The sequence below is a fragment of the Aethalodelphis obliquidens genome, unplaced genomic scaffold (genome assembly GCF_003676395.1).
Source record: "Aethalodelphis obliquidens isolate GAN/ISIS:26980383/991018 unplaced genomic scaffold, ASM367639v1 scaffold25, whole genome shotgun sequence".
Taxonomy (NCBI): Eukaryota; Metazoa; Chordata; class Mammalia; order Artiodactyla; family Delphinidae; genus Aethalodelphis; species Aethalodelphis obliquidens.
In genome coordinates this window covers 18,744,326-18,763,793 of record NW_020837969.1, presented here as the reverse complement: position 1 = coordinate 18,763,793, position 19,468 = coordinate 18,744,326, and the positions used below count along the sequence as shown (strand labels likewise).

Sequence of the window (19,468 nt, the reverse complement as noted above, 5' to 3'; positions counted from 1 at the left end):
TTTGGCAGAGTCTACCGATATTGTTTAAACTTATCATGTAATTTTTTTGTAATTTGCATGGATATTTTTTTCTCTTTAAACAACAACAACAAAAAAGGTAAATTCCAGGTGGTTGCTTTTTGTTTAGAGAACATTTATGCCTTTTGGTTTTCTCTTCCTAATTTAGTAAGCGAGATCATTAGATGCAATTGCTATATACAAAATTTTATTGAAAAGAAACCTAAGAAACAACAGATAGATTCATTTGCTATCATAGGTTATTGATTCACATTTAGTAAAAGTAAGATTTTTCTCCCTTTTAGTAGTGCTTTATTTCAGTACCTTATGGGGGTGCGGGGGGGGAGAACAGTCCTAAGTAGTCTTTGAGAGAAAACTATTTTAAAAAGGACTGAAAAAATGTTATGACGTTTTAATAAGGAATATACGAACTGAGACTAACGCATATAATCCTTTATATTTTTCCAAGTAAAATATTTTTTTAATTTTTAATTTAGTTATGTAATGAAAATATAAGGTATTTGCTGTTTGCAAGAAGGTAGACTGACAGAGAAATCATTTTAATCTGGTATGCCAGATCCTATAATCAGTGCTTGGAAGGAGCAACTTGATGCCTGCAGAAGTTGAACGGACTTTTCAGCTGGGTTTTGATACAGCAGAAAAAGGGTTTCTCCCCACGTGGAGAATGAGTGAGCGAGAATATTCCAGTGGAAGGTGCAACAGGTACAAAAACATAAAATGAGAGAGTATTCTCAAACTGTGAAGGGCAGATTGATGAAAGGTTAGTTGGCTGGATAATGAATATCTTCCCATACCTTACTAAGAAATTTCAATCACCAAGATACGTTATATGTGCTAGGTGAAACAAGACACATGAATGAGTTCCAGGATTGGCTTTACTGTCAAGTATACAAATTCTGACCTGTCCCTTAATTCTGCGTATCCTCTAAGTTCTGTAATCTCAAGAAGATGACATGAGATTAGTGTCAATTGGAAGTAGAAGTTCTGAAATAAAAGGCAAAGGTTTTACTAGCAATAATAACAGTTTTAAAATATTTAAAAACATGTATTCTTACATAGTTCATATTTGCTTTTCCTATGAGAAAAATATTTGTTTTCCATTTATTATGAAAGAGTATGATTTTACTCTGATTTGTTTTCAATCTATGATAGAGAGCAAATATTTCTTTTATTTTAATGTGTTATATCCAAGGAGAAACATACTGTAGAAGAAAATTAGTGACGGATGCAAGTTGATATTTTAGATTTAGATAGAAGACCAAGTCTTCTATAATGTGCTGACTTTTTTCAACATTTGTTTGCATTTATCTTTAAATTGACAATCCTGATTCTCTTCCTAGGAGCAACAGTAAACCCAACATCATGTGCAATTGAGATTGGATTATAATGTAATGCAAATGTATGTGTCACCAGTTCAGTAGGATGCTCACTGCCTCTGGGTTTTGTATATAATTTACACAAACAGCAACTTCTGTTTTATGTAGGATCGTATCAATATTTTGACTTTTTTCGTGGTAAGAAGGTGATTGACAGGATAAAGAGAGAAACTGGGGAGTACACAGTAGTTGAGTGTATATTGCTATGATATTAATCAATGCAAATGTGCAAAGTAATACATGAAGTAGAACAAGGGCGTGTGTGTGTGTGTGTGTGTGTGTGTGTGTGTAGGCATAGGCATTAACAATCTCAGAGCAATAGAAAAAGTCTCAGGAACATTATAATTTATCTAGTGTATATTTACATCTCTTTTATTCTCTTTTAATGTTGAGACTCTTTATAAGCATAGTCAAATGGTTACACCCATCAGTTTAATGACAGAAAAGCATCTGTTATTCCAGAGTCAGACATAGAATCTCTTAGAGATTTGTAGGATCTTTCGTTAGTCATTCAGCCTTCCACCCAATGAAGGAAGACCTACACATTAACTCTGACAGATAATCTTCAAGCTTATTCCTCTGTCTATAAATCAGTCCTTTATCTAAGAATGTTTATGTTACCAATGTGATTTTTTTTCCCGAAATGATAAGTATTATGTAGGCTCTCTTTTAGCCAAAACTGTTTTCAGTGATACAGTAGAACTTAAGCTAAATAATTCTCAATACTCAAAGTCCTTAAGTTTAAACGTATCTTTAAATAAAAGAGGAGGGGTTGGCAAGTTTAAAGCCATTGTAGTTTAATTCATATATCTTAATTACAGCCATCAAGTTTAAAGTAGGTTCACAGCTCATTCCTCGTTAAAGCCTACTCACTTTTGCGGGAAACATTCTGAGTACAAACTCACACTTGGTTCCTGACCCTGCTGCTTTCTAATAAAATATTTTATCTTGGAGTTGTACATAACACCTGTATCTAGTAATCCCTTTGCTTTAAAATTCCTACTTCAAGATCATAACACAAGGGCTTACTAAGTTTTTCATTTCTTTATTTTCACATAAGAGCAAAGCTAACTTCCTCTCAGACATAATAGTTTATAGTATCTTTGGCATGGTCTTTTAGATCCTCTATAGCAAGGGTTGGCAAACTAGGACCAGCAAGGGCCAAATCCAGCCTGTCTTTTTTTTTTCTTTCTTTGCGGTACGGAGGCCTCTCACTGTTGTGGCCTCTCCCATTGCAGAGCACAGGCTCCGGACGCACAGGCTCAGCAGCCATGGCTCACGGGCCTAGCCGCTCCGCGGCATGTGGGATCTTCCCGGACCGGGGCACGAACCCGTCCCCTGCATTGGCAGGCGGACTCTCAACCACTGCGCCACCAGGGAAGCCCCTGTCTACTATTTTTATAAATAACGTTTTATTGGAACACAGCCACACCTTTTCATTTGTGTATTGTCTATGATTACTTTGCAGTACAATAGCAGAGTTGAGTAGTAACAATACACCATACAGCTTGCATAGCCCAAAATATTTACTTTCTGGCCCTTTAGGTAAAAAGTTTGCAAACTACTGCTATGTAGAATATGAATAGTAGAAAACAAAAACCCACAACAACCTCATTACCCCAAGACAGTTGCTTTCAACTTTTTATTATCTTTCTTTCCCTGCATTTCTCTTATTTATTTTTAAAGAGATGAGATTATATTGTTTTTGAACATTTTCACTTGACATAAAATTTTATGCCTATACATTATGTTAAAATAGATTTAGCTATTTTGTTCCTTTGCTTCTCCCTCATTATTTTCATCTAACCCTCTCATCATCCTTACTTCATTCCTTCTATGTTCTTTTGGTTTCCAACTTTTAGACACTAGCTTTGTGGCTTTGCACAAGTTATTTGGACCTCTCTGGTGGCTTCAGTTTCCTTATTTGTAAACCGAGGATAATAATGATCTTCCAGTATCTACATCAAAGAGTAGTTCAAAGAGTAGTTGGTACTGGGTAAGATAGTGAACAAAACAAAGTTCCTACCCTTTGGGGGCTAACATTTGTAGTGACAGGACAGAGACAATAAGTAAATAAATAAGATACGGAATCTAAAATTTCTTTAAAAAACAATGTTAATAGAGAAAAACAAAGCAGGAAAAAGAAGTACAGAGTTCAAGGGAGGCTTCTCTGATGTCATTGGAGCAAAAACCTAAAGGAAATGAGGGAGTGAGTTACATGGACATTGGGGGGGAAGAGTATTCAAGCAGTGGGGTAGCAGTTGCAAAGATCCTGAGGCAGAGGGGTTCCTCTTGTTGGCAGAATACCAAGGACATAAGTCAGAGCAATCAAGGGCAGAGAAGTATAGGAAGTGGGTCAGGATATAAATCAGGTACAGCCTTGGTGTCGTTTTGAGGTCTTTAGAGTTTACTCAGAGTGAGATGGAAAGCTATTAGAGTGCTCTGAGGAGAAGAATGGCATTACCTGACTGACTTTAACGATCTGTTAGAAAGTCCATACTATCTAAGGCAATCTACAGATTCAATGCAATTCCTTTCAAAACACTAATGGCATTTTTTCACAGAACTAGAACAAATAATCCTAAAATTTGCATGGAACTGCAAAAGACCCTGATTAGCCAAAGCGACCTTGAGAAAGAATGACAAAGCTGGAGGTATCATGCTCCCTGATATCAAACTATATTAAAAAGCTATGGTAATATTATAAAAACAGCATGGTATGAACACAAAAACGGACACATAGATCAGTGGAACAGAGAGCCCAGAAATAAACCTGTGCACTTATGGTCAGTTAATCTACAAAGGAGGCAAGAATATACAATGGGGAAAAGACTACCCCTTTAATAAATGGTGTTGGGAAAACTGGACAGCTACATGCTAAAAATGAAACTGGACCACTTTCTCACACGATATACAAAAATAGATTCAAAATGGATTAAAGACCTGAAACTATAATACTCCTAGAAGAAAACATAGGCAGTGTGCTCTTTGACATAGGTCTTAGTGTTGATTTTTTGGATCTGTCTCCTCAGGCAAGGGAAACAAAAGCAAACAAGTGGGACTACATCAAACTAAAAATCTTTTGCACATTGAAAAAAACCATCAACAAAATGAAAAGGTAGCCTACTGAATGGGAGAAGATATTTGCAAATCATATATCCAATAAGGGGTTAATATCATAATAAACAAAGAACTCATACAACTCAGTATCAAAAAGCAAACAACCTAATTAAAAAATGGGCAGAGGACTTGAAGAGGACTTCCTCTTTTCTAAGGAAGACATATGATGGCCAACAGACACATGAAAATATGCTCTACATTGCTAATCATCAAGAAACCGCAAATAAAATCCACGATAAGATACCACCTCACACCCATCAGAATGGCTATCATCAAGGAGTTAATAAATAACAAGTGTTGGCGAGGATGTGGAGAAAACAGAACCCTTGTGCACTGTTGGTGGGAATCTAATTTGGCATAGCCACTATGGAAAACAGTATGGAAGTGCCTCAAAAAAATTAAAAATAGAACCAGCATATGATTCAGCAATTTTACTTCTGGATATTTTATTTACCTGAAGAAAACAAAAACACTAATTCTGAAATATATAGGCACCTGTGTTCATTGTAGCATTATTTACAATAAGCAAGATACGGAAGCAACCAAAGTGACCATCAATGGATGAATGGATAAAGAAGATATGGTGTGTGTGTATGTGTGTGTATACACACACACACACCATATATATATGTGCATATATATATGTATATATACACAATGGCATATTACTCAACCATTAAATAAAAAGAAATCTTGCCATTTGCAACAACATGGATGGATCTGAAGAGTATCACACTAAGTGAAATAAGTCAGAGAAAGACAAATACCTTATGATCTCATTTGTATGCAGAATCTAAAAAACAAATGAACAAAACAGAACAAATCAAAAACAGACTCATAGATACAGAGAACAGGGTGGTTGCCAGAGGGCAGGTGGGTGGTGGGTTGGGCAAAACAGGTGAAGGAGATTAGGAGGTACAAGCTTACAGTTTTAAAAATAGTCATGGGGATGTAATACACAACATAAGGAGTACGGTTGATAATACTGTAGTAATTTTGTATGGAGGGGATAGTTACTAGATTTACTGGTGGCAATCATTTCCTAGTGTATTTAAATGTCCAGACACTATGTTGTATACCTGAAACTAACATAATATCGTATATTTCAATTAAGAAAAGATAGAGAATATTTCTAAGACTTAGGAGTAGGAATTAATTTCATAAGCAAGAAACAATAACCAAAGCTCATAAAAGAATAATAATTTTGACCATACTAAAACGCAAACCTTCTGCATAACTAAAAAATTTAGAAGTAGAAGAATCTATATGCAACACTTCAATCAATTCATATCCAGAAAAAAGTGAAGCATTTTCTAAGTTGATAAGAAAAGTATGCTTTTGGAAAAATGGACAAATAAGCTCTACACAAAAGATTAAACAAAAAAGAATTAACATACCGAAAGATACTCAGACTCACTATTGATACAGATCCCCACTCAACAATTTGATAAAATCAATAGTTCAGCAATACCAACATAACATTTCTTCGGCAATGTTAAGAGAAATGGAAACTCTTAACACTACTTGTTTTACAGAATATGATCATACCTAGTAAATTTGAAAATACACATATCAGCCTCTCAAAAACTCTACCTCTAGGTGTAGACCCTAGAAAAATATTGCACGTGTACATGTAAAAAGACAGTCTTTGTAGGAGTATTTGAAATAGCAAACATTTGGAAACAAATGCCCATCAGTAAGATGAAGCAATAACATGCGGTACACTCTTATGAAAATCTTACACTTTTGTAACAACATTGTTTGAATTTGTGTGAAGTTCAAAAGCAATCAGATGAGCAGCATGTAGGTCACATAGTTTACATCATAATCAGCAATTTACAGAGAGACAGTAGTAAAAATAACACACATGAAGATATATTAACAGGGATATGTTACACTTGAGTGACCATAGTTAATATCCAATAAAATATAATTTGCTTAATAAAATAACTTCTAAGTGCATATTTATGTCTATGTGTACTAATACACACACACATATATTATGTACACATGGGTGTTCATGTATTCAGTTTTACCCTGAGAATATTGAATATATGGCTTTACTCTCATTAAAATTTTAAAGCATTTAATTTTTAAAACTTGTTTTCCCCAGAAATAAAAATAGTGTGATTTTCCCCAGTTTTATAAAGGAATTTTGGAAGCTACTGAGCAGATGGTGTCATAAAAGAAATATTTGTTTCGTTTATATTATCTATGTAAAATCATTTTTAAGTGTCATTTATATTTCGAATATTTATAAAAAATGTTTCTGTGATAGTTAAAATAATCCAGAACTCTATGAATTTTCAGTAGATCAAATATGTACATAAATGTATAGATTAGAATTTTACATGAATATAAAAGGGTGTTGGCAAAAAAAGATGAAAGGAGAAGCCTAATTTAATTCCTTATTAAGGATCTACATCAGTCCTATCAGTCTGCTCCAGAGAACTAAGTTAAGCGGTCGAAATTCCCTGTGTATCTGCCGTTTGAGTGATACAGGCTTTTAATTTTTCGATCATTATTGACAACCTCCTATGACTCTGGACTCGAGGGAGTTTATATCAGTAAATTGTCCAAAACACCTTAAGAATAATGAATCCTTAAAGTCCACAAACTAACATACTGCTAGCGCAAAACATTCATTCTGTTACCTTGTCCTTTCAGGCCATGACGACATGATTGAAACACAAAGAACTTAGTAATTATCTAAATTTCAGAGGTTTTCAAACTGTGTTATTGTGGATTTCCTAAAAGTTGAGTGGTATACGTGTGTCGGGCAGGGAGATGGTATTGCATGGGGCTGGTAGTGGCTTTTTCTCTTGGATGCATTATGCGTCCAACAGAGGTTGGTTGGTGGGACCCATGCTGAATATATTCTAATTTTCTATGATTGCCAATAAATTATCATTCTAATTGTAACTGGTGTATACCTTTATGTATAATGTGAAATATCATTATTGGTTTTGAGAGTTTATAATTCATATGCACTATGAAAGTTCTGGAATTTAAGGGCATTTAGAATTAGACCTTTAAAATCTCAAAGTTTCAGGTTATACAGTCTAAAAATTAAGGCATATTTAAATATACAAAGAGCAGTAATCTTATGTTATATAAAGAGAATAAATTGCATTTACCTCTGTGTGCGTTTGTAATTTAATCATTCTGGGACAGAACACATTGTGTTCAGATCCAGAAAAATTAATAGATTTTATTTGCATCTATCTCTACTGTTTCCTTGACAACTACTATAGACGCTGCTATCACCATGGGGATGGTTCTTCTAAATGAAGCGGCAACATCCAAAGGCGATGTTGGAAAAAGACGGAGTAAGTCTCTGTGTTGGTATTTTTCTAAGTTTGTTTTAGTCTTAAGCTTCATTTAAATCAAATGGGAAATAGATAAAAGTCCTTTGTAAATGAACTTCTAAAGAAATGTTCTGGTTTGAAGACAGTTGTGGTGTTCCTTACTTTTTTCTGTTTCTTGGATGTGTGTGTGGCAAATACTTAAAAATACATTTCTTCCAAAATGGGACTGGGTGATTTTCTGTGGAACTGGATATAAAGAAGAGCTCTTATTCACCCTTGGTTGGGGTGCTCTGACGCATCTCTGCTGAAGCTGTAGTCTCTGTAGTCACGTCCACCCTACAGGAAGGGTGGAAAATTCTGTGGGCAGAGTCTTCAGAGGTTTTACTGGCTAATGATATGTTTCCCTGTGCCACAAGAATCAGGTATGCATTCAAGGACTGACTCAGAGAGAGAAGTTTTTGCATAGGTCTTGTACCCTGAAATACTATACTTCTGATTACCTCCAAAACCTCCTTTTTGCAACATTTAGAAAGGGGGCATTTCGTGATACCATGTTTTCCAGTGTCTTTGCCTTTTCCAATGATATTCCAAGATTTACAACTCCACCAACTTCCAGCACTATGTCTTAACAAGGTGACTACATTTTATCCTTTGACAGAACTGTTCCTCGAAGGGAGTTGTAGAAAAAGAATACACATTTATAAAGTAACATATTTTTGGCAGGAAAAGGGAAAAAACACATGGGAAAAATCTTCTGCCCTGAGGAGCAGAGGTTAGGAAAGGACAGACAGCCTTACATTCAGTATTTCCCACCACAGATCTTTCTATAATTAATATAAAGTCCCCCATAATTAAGATTTTTCTCAATATCCTTTGCATTTCTGAACCCTTTTTAAATGGTTAAAAAGAATCAGAATGTATGCGTGAGGAACACAGGCATCTGGAAAAGACTCATAATTTATTAAGAAGTTTAAAATAAAATCCAGACTTATTTTTTATGGGAATTTTAGTTATGGTGACATGTATGTAAATCAGTCATAGTGATTTCTAAATATAATTCTTAGGTATCTTAAGTGTTGAAATGTTTTGGATGTAACAGACACTTTAGTCTACCCTCTGTTTTCCCATGACGCCATCTATACACTGTTAGAAAGAAACTACACAAGCGACGAATGCATTACTTTCTTTAGTTAATCATTGCTCAGAACATCATTTTATGATTTATGTTTTGAATAAAGAATGTGACGTTCTTGGGACTGGCAAGTAATATTTATAAGGACAAATTCTTATGTGTTTATATATTTATCATGTATCCTTCATATTAAAATAGTAAGAAATATGTAATTTTTTAATTGCAGGTCTATAATTATATATATATAAATAATCACTCCAGCCCCCACCCACTGCCAGTTTATTTATTTGTGTGTCTGTGTGTGTGTGTGAGTGTGTGTGCGTGTGTGTGCATGGGGGGGCGAGAAACAGACAGAAGGGGTGGAGAATGGGAAATATATTTTTTAAATTATCCCTTTTGACTCCAGTGTGATTTTTATTTTTGATATAATACAAGTACTGTGATTATTATTGCCCAGGTCAGAATGCGTCTGTGTCGTCATAGCATTTTCTTCTCACAAGTATGTTATCTCGTATGGGCTGCAGTGGTTTGTTGGGTCATTACCGACTCCTGTCTCGGGTCCTCTCCCCCACGTGCGAGTACTTGAGTAGCATCATTTTGTTCCACTGCATAGAATCAAGTAATATACTCTGTCTTACTTGATCACGTTTTGAGGCTTATTTTCCATCAAACACAATCAGATGAGGCTACCAAAAGCGGCAAAGGGAGTGAAAAAGTGTTTTACTCAGCTTCTGGAGAAAAAGACAGAGGAAAGGAAAAAGTATTTGGTAATGCCAAATGTAGGAAGTAGAAAGTAAAGCATCATGTCATTAATGCTGGGTTTACTAAGATTATTGTAAGCACAGTTGCTATGTCTAGTGGCTAGTGTCTGTCATACTTGGACATTCCACAATCTAAGGAAAAACGGTGTTTTTCATTTCTGCGGTATTCAGCAACTGTTTTTGCTTTGCTTTCTGCCAATATTCATTTGAAGTTCACCTTCATGAGTGTTACCTGAAATGAAATGCCACAGAGGCTGCAGCTCAATGCTATTAAGTAAGCACTTAGGACTTTTCGCAATTTGTTCTCAAAACTGAGAGAATGGTATTCCTACAGAGTTGAAAGAAAACTGACAGATTTCTAGACCATGTTTTAGCAATGCCATACCTTATCTACTCCCTGATTTCCAGGACTGTAATTAAACCTGGTCTAATTTATATGCTAGAATAATTTAAAAATCGTATTTCATCACTATAGCAGCATATAGAACCGTTTAATCTTCCTTGTTTCCATCTTAGTGTGTTTAATCTCTTTTGTCTTCCCCTTTCTTTTATAATTAATTATATTAGATATTTCAGTGTTTTTAAAGAATTCCCTGAAACTAACGAAAGGATACAAGTATCGCACAAATGTTTTATTCTTAAGAAACGGTTAGCTATTTCTTATTAAGAGAACTAATTTCTACTTATTTACAGAACAGATTTAAATAAATTTCTATTTCTCTAAATACACCTGTTTTCTTTTATTCTAAACATACCTGCATTTAATTGGCTCAGATTTTTAAGCATTTATGTTTTGTTTATTTTACTAATAGCAAGGTATCTTATTTAATTAAAATCCAATATATGTATTTGCATACATTTTTATTATGTATATTATATATATTTGATTAGTCATCTACTTTAGAGTAAACTCTTCCTAACCATAACAGAAAGGAAAAGAAATTTCCCTGTTGTCAACTTGCCTTGGACAAAGTGACACTGAAAACCTAGACCACAGCCTAAGCACATTCTGCTGTAAAATACACTGTGTGTTCCTTTGTAAAACAAACAAACAGTAATACCGAGACACTATTACCAGCTACTTAGGGGGATTTTCTCCTGCTTTGATTGTCACAGAGTTCATATTTTCTCACTCCCCAAGCTTTTGTTCCTAGCCTTCAGTGCGCTGGGACGAACTGTTATTTGTAAGGAACAGGCTTTTACTGAGGCAATAATCTAGCCAATAACCTAAAATTACATTTCTCTGTAAATATTCCATGGCATCTGAAAATAAAATTATATTGCACATTCTAATAATGCAAATGTCTCTGCTAACATAGCCAGTAGTTCACAATGCAGGGGCTGATAATCTTGTTTGCGGTTTATCACATGTTTTGTTGTGTTTTGTTTTGATCCCTCTGGGGGCATTTTAGTACTTGTAGGAATTCTGTAAGAGAAGAAAACCACCAGAAGACTTAGATCACTTTTGTTGTTTTCATACCCCAAATAGTACATTTTCATTGAGAAGAGTGTGGAAAATAATGATTATCTGGTTTGTTGTACCTGTGTGTGCCATGAACTGTTACATGTAAGTATACTGTGATTAACTGAATGCATTTAAAAAATATAAACATTTGGGTTGTGTGTGTCTAGACCAATGGAGTTTTCTGTCTCTTTCTAGTCATTTGTCTAGTGGGATTAGGCCTGGTGGTCTTCTTCTTCAGTTTTCTACTTTCAATATTTCGTTCCAAGTACCACGGCTACCCTTACAGGTAATATCATTATACTAATGTGACTGTTTTCATTTTTAACTAATAGAATAAATAGAATTTCATTGGTTAATATATATTTAAGGATTAATATAAAGTAGCTAACTTATTTGCCAAGTGACTTTAAACTCTGTTAAGCAAGTTTTTGAGCACCTGCCATGTGTTCTGCATAGACCATATGAAGGAGATATAAGGCATGGTTCCTGCTGCCTAGCATAGTTTTATTTTAGAGATACATGTTATATGCATATTACATATGTATATAAACAGATAGCAAAATGTTTTAAATTTTGTGGAATTTATCAAAATTTCTTCTTGTCTTGGTTTGCCTGTCCATCATGATTTTTACTTCATTTGCAAAATTTTTTTCTCATAAAAGCTACTGTTCAGTGTCCAGTAACTTGCATCTTTTGAATTCTGCAAAGTTTTAGCTTTTTTTCCAATAAAAGCAAACTTGAAAGGGAAAATTAAATGATAAAATAACGTCTGGTCACTGGAAGTTGTATAATGAATATCTCCTAAGATTTTTACCAACATATTTTCATAATTGGGGATGGAAAGATGTTGAAAATTTATTCCAAAATGATGTTATTATAACCAAACTATACTTTTCACTAAAGCAAAATACAACTGATGGGCCAGATTAGAGTTGTCCAGGTCATGAATTAGGCAGATTCACTTCTTGACCACATTCCTCCCTCAGCTTCTCTGAAAGGAATAAATATTCCACTTTCTCTTTCTCTAGGGAGTCCTTCTAATAACCCATCCTTCTCTCTAATTAATAAGTAAAGGCTCTGTATTTCCTTTCTTAGAGATTTTGAAAACTCTTTTCTGTTGAGATAGTAGAACTAATGATATATTGATAGAAAATAAAATCTCATACCTTACGTCCCTTTTGCACGTGAACTGAGCAATTATATTAAGAGAATGTTTCTACATAGGTGATGGCAGCAATGTATAGCTTTTTCTGGGGCACAGAACTATTCCCGTGACAGAGATCTGATTCTGGGCTTACAATGAAGAGTAAGACGCTTCAGCCCTACCTCTCTGTTTTCTCATACAGACAGAGGCACATTTCCAATCTCTTCTTCTCACACCCATTAAAAATAAATGTACTAAAGGAGTGGAAGAAACGTGAGTATCAGATCTGAGCTGTGAGGCCATCTACCTTTAATCCTGCCTGCAGCGTAAGTGAATTTTTAAAAAACATTAGTTCTGAGGGCAAGAAGAGTAATAAGAAAGGCAATTAAAGCCTCCAGTTTCTTGATTTTATTCTTGACATTGGCTGTCTAATTTTGGTTTTGAAATGTGAAGTCAGACTAATCAAATCTCAGGTTAAGTAACGCCCAGGAAAGATGAAGTTCATGTTCTTTTTTTTCCCCCTGCCCTACGATTGAGAATCACGGTTCTGTATGACTGGAGTCTTAGTCTGACTTGCATGTTTTCTGTTGATGGAATTTGTAGAAGAGTATTTCTGTTTCTCTTAAGTTTTTATTCAGCGTGTCAAAAACAGTTAAATTAACTCATTTCAACCGACAGCATTTACAGTGTCCATGAAAGGTGTCTACTTGAATAAAAGGTGAAGGGATGTTGTGCGATTCTTAAAACCTATTTAGTTGACGGTCAGAAAATAGGGGAAGGTAAAGAGCAAATTCCAGCTTTCCTCATACATCAGAGCATCAAAATCTAACAAGAATATCATCCCCTATCTAGATCTTCCTAGTCATTATATTGCTCTGTTAGAACAAGTAGAGAAAAGTTGTTTTTCTCGTTCCACAGAATAATGTTACATTTGACAGCACTATTTTGTTATGATATGAAGAGTTTAAGTTTGTCCTTTTTTCCCAAAAAGTAATTGTCATTTAGTAGTATAAATCTCTAATCCTCTGATTCTTTAGCAGGAGTGGACATGTAAATCACCTGGGAAGCTTTTCAAAATACATATTCCAGGCCTCACCCTAGATATTCATAGTGAGCATTTCTGAACCAGAGTATATGCTTATTTCTTTACGAGTGTGGCATCAACCATTCTTATTGTGTCACAGTCACACTCCCTTTCCAAGGGCCCACCAGGCTAAACAAGGACTGGGCTTGCCGTTAGCTGGCCTCACGGGGCTGGAAGTGGAGATGTAAGGAGTCAGATGGAAATCACGCCCAAGAGTGGTTTGTGAATATGAAATTTGACATAGTTTAGATGAAAACCCCTAAGAGGAGCTGCCAAGAAACAGACTCAGAACAGAGCTCAGCAAAAAAGCCTGGGAAACCCAGTGCACCGAAAGACTGTGACATGTCATTACAGAGACACGAAGGCAGGATTCTGGCTTTGGCCTCCACTCTTGCAAACTCCACTGTTTGCTGCGCTGTTCCAGCTCTTCCACGGCCCACTTTAAATCATTCTCTTAGTTTATTCATCTCTTCCTATATCCCTTCAAAGCTTTCTAATATTTCTCTTCAGCCTCTTAAGAACTTCTGTTTTTCTCTGCTTTCCTGCATTCTACCTTTTCCATGGATATAGCGATGCCTCGTTCATCAAGCTTCCATAAATCCTTCTAGCCCTCCTACTTCATAGCTCTCCAATCATTCATCATCAAAATCTCTTGCCTTGTCAGGTTGATAGAATAGGTTATATGTGTTCCCTTCATTACATTTACAGCATCCCTCTGAGCTAACAAAACATGGTAGAGGGGAGCATTATGAGAAAAAATACCAACTTTGCATCTGGAAAGCTTTATTCTCTTATTAGTCTAACACGTGCATATATGCCAGAGTTACTTTAGTAATGGTAGGTATTGCTTTGGGGTTTGTTTTTAATCCACTGCATCATTTTCCTTCAGAATAAGGCTTTTTCTCAGAAATTTTATCAGTTCTCTTGTGAATGATTACGATAATAAATAGATGATTAACATCAAGAGCAAGTGTTGCCAAAAGGACTGGAGGGAGTATAAATACCAGAGATTTGGATCAATCCTCAGCTAAGTTCTAAAAACCTGGCAGTATAGTGAAAACAGTTTCTGTCCAGCTAGTTCACTGGAGAGAAAGCAAAGGTGATCGCAAAAGCCAGAGTGAGAGAGGGAATAAATGAAAGAAAGGACAAGAGAAATAATTCTGGGAATAGTTGAAAGATGACATGTTAATAAAAAAAGAAAAAGAGACGATTTCCCACTGAATTATCCTATGGGAGAGGCTTGGTCAGTTATGAACATAGTACCACATTCTGAAGGAGCACTTTGCATTTCCAGAAGCACGTGTCTGTGGCACAAGCATTATAGTATTTGATAAATAAAAAACAAACCAAATCTTGCTCCTATCGGATAAAAGTAGTTTGTAGGGAATGAGAAAATGAGATACTCGACACCATCATTATAGCAAGAGGAAAGGTATTCCATATTCCAGAGGTATGTCTTGGCCTGGGTACTTCTGAAAAGACATTGTGGATGCCCATCTTCAATGAGAGCTAGTGCCTAGTATAATGAATCATAAACCCTGGTGACCAAGAGCTAAATCAATCCAATCCTTTGTGCCAGACATACATTGAAGTAGGCTTGCAAAAAAAAAAAAAAAAAAAAAACTTTCTCAACCAAGACCATTTCCTTGACTTTGAGATGAGCTGCCAGGACAAATAAACAGTTTTCTTCAAAAAGAATGGAAAAACCTCCCACTTCTGCCTACTTTAGATGATACCAGTACTTTGGATAAGACGAGAGATGTCCTTTACTGAAAATGCATATTTGAACATAACACCATCTACTAACTGAAAAACACCTTTAGCCAGGGGCTTTGGCTCCAATGCCAAAGTACTCTCTTGGGTGTAATGCCCCAGCCTTTGGTAGCCTTTGATATCTGTGTTTTAGGTTTGTGAATTATAACTTTTGTACCAAGAAATGCCTCTGATGCACAGAACTATGTCCAGAATTATTTTAAAACTAATTTTTTATTTCCTCACAATTTTGAATTGTCTGATATAAAACCTTTAATTTCTTCTATAAGGAATGATCTTTTTGCTTTTCATTTTTATTTTAATTTTAAACCTCACAAAACCTTAAACATTCATGCGCTTCCTATTTTCTGAGTACTTCACACTGCTATTTTTTTTTTTGTTTTTGGTCTATATACTTGCTGAAAGGGATAAAAGTCTGTTACATGTTTACTCTACTTCCTTAAATCGTCCCCACATTTTAGTCTTAAAGGTTTTTTCCCCACAGTATCAACATGTTTCATGCCATCACTAAATTCTCCCAGATCATCTTTAAGTTTCAATAAGCAAACTTCCCTCATTTAAATCCCTGATCTACCTGTTACTAGCTCAGTGACTTTGGGAAAGTTAAGTAACTTTTCTAAACCTTGGTTTTCTCATTTGTAAATGGGAAATGTTTACATACTTTGACATTTGTGAAGATTATATGATGTAAATCACTTAGCACATTGCCTGGTACTTAGTAAATGGCACATAGTATTAATTACTCAATAACTCTTTGATGCTAATTATTCTCATTAGTTCTGATATAAAGATTTTACACATTTATACTTAATTTTTCCTAAGCAGGATTTTTTTACGCTAAAGATTAAGCAACTGTTGTTTTGGGTTTTTTTGTTGTTGTTTTGAGGTTTTTTTCCTCTTTCTTTTTGATGTATAGTTGATGTACAATATAAGTTACAGGTGTACAATATAGTGATTTACAATTATTTTTTGTCTTTTTGTTGTTGTTGTTAGGGAGTTTGGGATTGGCAACTGTTGTTTTTTATTTGCATGATTCAGTTGGTGAAGAACAGATTTTCCCTGAACCTTTTGATGAACTTAATTGGTCTCTCGAATCCCTTGAAATTATCAGTGAAATATCAAAGATTATTAAGAATTTGATGTAATTACCATCTGAGCCATAGTTCAGAAAAAGAAGGAATTTTATTCTAGTGATAGCACTGAATTCATCTTGTGTATTAAATAAAGATTAACTTTAGGGCTTATTCCATTTTCTAAAAAGAGTAAAATGCTAGTGGTCATACATGAGAGTCTTCCATTATGGGTAATTACTTTCCCACTGTTTTCCACTGACACACTGATTCAAAGTTTTCTTCAAAAAATTTCTATAAAACTATTTGACATATCAAGTCTGTTTTAGTAGGAAAACAGCATGAAACATTCTCTAGTAATTCTATCATTTTGTTTCCTGTTTACAAATCTTTGGTTATCTTTGAGAGGTATGGTATAATGGAAAAATAATGTTTAGAATCACAAGATCTGAGTTCAAATTCAGTATAATTTTGTATGTTATAAGAACTCTGGCTCTGCAGTCACACGGATCCAAGTTTGAATCTTCCATTCTCTCTTCACTAACTTTGGGACTTGGAGTTACTTAACTTTTGAGTCTCATTTTTCATCACCTCTGAAAGTAGTGTTTTTATGGGGTTGGATAACAGCTTTGTTAAGCTTGTTTCTTCATCTGTAAACTTGGCATAATAATTAATACCTATCTGAGAATTTTGAGGGGATAAATTATATAATCAATTTGTAGTGCCTGAAAGGTAGTGGGTTCTCAGAAGTAATTACTTAACCTACCTCTTGCCTGTACTAGCGATTTCAGCACTTGGTTATTCAGTAGCACCTTACCACGTTTCATTTTTCATTAAGTATTCATACGTAACTTTTGTGTGTTGCAGTTCTTTTCATTCTAGAGTATCGTAAGGTATTTTAGAGAAGGTCCTTGGAAATGCCTTTTTTATATCTCCATAGTGTTGTGCACATAGTAGGTGCTCATCATATACTTGTTAATTGAATATGTTTATTCAAAACCATTTTTTATTTATTCCTTACCTAACTGCAACAGGAACCATTAAGATAGAAACATAATGGAGAGGAGAGTATTGGTTTGCCACAGTGCACAACTCCAGGAGGTGGAATTCACATCACATGATACGCCATGGAGTTGTCAGGTTGTTCCACACACCCAGAGGGGTGTGTGGAGTGTGTAAACATTATTCTAGACACCTGGACTCTAAAGATACTTATTGCAACCTCAAAATGATCCTGAGCTGGCTGGCATCAACAGTAAATATAAAAATGTGTATTAATTAAGCTTACAATGGACATAGAAACTACTCCATTGTCTTAACAAGATACTTATAATTCATGATGGCTTTGGTTACTTTGAGAGATGAATAACCAAAAAAAGGATTGACATTCAGTAAGGGAAAGTACAGAATAATAGGTAGACATGAAAGATATTCCTAATGAATTTTGAGAAAAGTATGCTAGTGAACAAGCACAGCAAGGCAAAAAATCCCAGGACGTACACTATGTAACAATATCACTTTCCTTTCTGCATCTTACTTAGATGTAGATCTTTCATTTGTAGGGAAAATATAAAACACAATCTTGAGCCGTACGAAAATAAAACACAGAAATGGTGTGGTGATCAATCCACACACAATATGTATCATTGATAAGAATTTCACTGGGATTGCCTTTCTGATGCTGAGTTCTAGCTTTGAAGAATGACGTAAAGGACCAAAGACTTAGAGGTGGTTCAGAGAAGAGCTGGAGTGCTATAGCGGCACTTCTGTGTGTGTCCTATCTTATCTACATAAAGAATACAGTGCTAAATCTTTGTAATACTATTGTACAAGTGGAAATCGAATCTTAAGGACTATTTTCTCCATATTGTTGTATTTCACTGTGGTGTATTGGAAAGTGATCTGGACTTTGAGTGAGAAGATGTGATTTGGACCGTGGCACTTTAAAACTGTAACCGCAGGCAAGTCTTTTCATCTTCTCTGAGCCTCAGTTTTCCTCATCTTTCGGATAACAACCATAATATTTATCTCATAAGTAAGACAAGTTGTGGCCAACTATTGTTTTACAAATGCAAGATAACTTAGAACTATGAGAGCTCGTATCCCAGCCTTACGCTGTTGTACTTAGCTGCTACAGGGACACGCCCTCAGATGAAGTTTTACAGCAATAGACTTTGACCCATGGACTTAACCACTGACAAATTTTTTTAAACAATAATATTCGTATGCATGCGTATGCCCACCACTTCAAACAAAATTTAATTCGATTTGACTACTTCTGTTTTATTACTTGAGGGAGGAAAGCAGAACAGTTGACAGAAATATGTTTAATTCTGCTGAGGAAAAGTATAGTCAAATGCCTTTTCCACTAACAAACAATATAAGCTTTAATATCCAGAATAATAAAATACAAGTCTTCTAAACACGGACTGATTTTTTAATCAATATTTGATATTGCAGAAATAGATACCAGGAACCTGCATATAAATCCAAAGTGATTTTTATAGAACGCTCAGAGTCCAGGTTTTTTGATTTCGCACTGCAGTCCCTCAAACCTCAGAACACATGGTCTGAGCAGAGACACACACAGCAAAGGAAGCTCTAGAGGGTTATTTCCATTGTGCAAACACAACTTTCTTAGGCCGGCAGAAACTCCACCACTCAGCAACCCCCGAAAGGAGGGATAGAGTAGGAAGCTACTGTGATCCAGAAGTTCTGTTGTTCACGTGTCCCCCCACCTTACTCCACATACTAGCTTTATTGGTCTTTTCCCCCCAGACCTAGCATCCACGTCTCTGACCACACCTAGTTATAATAATAATGTTATCCAGACTCTTCCAAAGTGCCCCGCTGTGTAGGCTGTAGAGAAGAGGCCTCAGCAGTCGTTAAACTTGACAGCTCTCACCGTGCGTAACTGTAGGTATATCAATAGAAAGGTTTCCATTCCCAAAGATCCCTTTCCCAACTCCTAATAAAGTCCTGAATTTCTTTAGGGCTTTATTTTAGATCATGTACTTCAGACCTGAAGACTTTTCTGGATTTGGTAATTTTCTGTTACAAAGAAGAGAGCCCCAGGGCTTTTGGCTGCAGAGGCCTAGCTGACAGCCGCAACTACTTCTCCCTCGCATCCCCTTAGAACACTTGTGAATATAAAGGTTAGAAAATCCTGAGAACAGTGACTCATTAAGTTCTACTAGCTACAAGGCCAGGGGAACAG

General features: G+C 35.5%; 1 protein-coding gene across 4 annotated transcripts in view; it reads left to right on the top strand.

Annotated features, from left to right (window-relative positions):
• Positions 1–19,468, top strand: part of TUSC3 (tumor suppressor candidate 3) — a 183,611-nt gene that overhangs the window by 158,383 nt on the left and 5,760 nt on the right. For 2 of the 4 annotated variants that reach the window (XM_027122716.1, XM_027122720.1), the window contains exons 8-10: positions 7,769–7,843; positions 11,376–11,466; positions 18,150–18,212. In XM_027122716.1, the coding sequence (XP_026978517.1) occupies positions 7,769–7,843; positions 11,376–11,466; positions 18,150–18,168 (185 nt within the window). In that variant the 3' untranslated portion in view covers positions 18,169–18,212. The remainder of the gene's footprint in view (positions 1–7,768; positions 7,844–11,375; positions 11,467–18,149; positions 18,213–19,468) is intronic. The other 2 variants (XM_027122717.1, XM_027122718.1) reach the window with 2 other exon arrangements.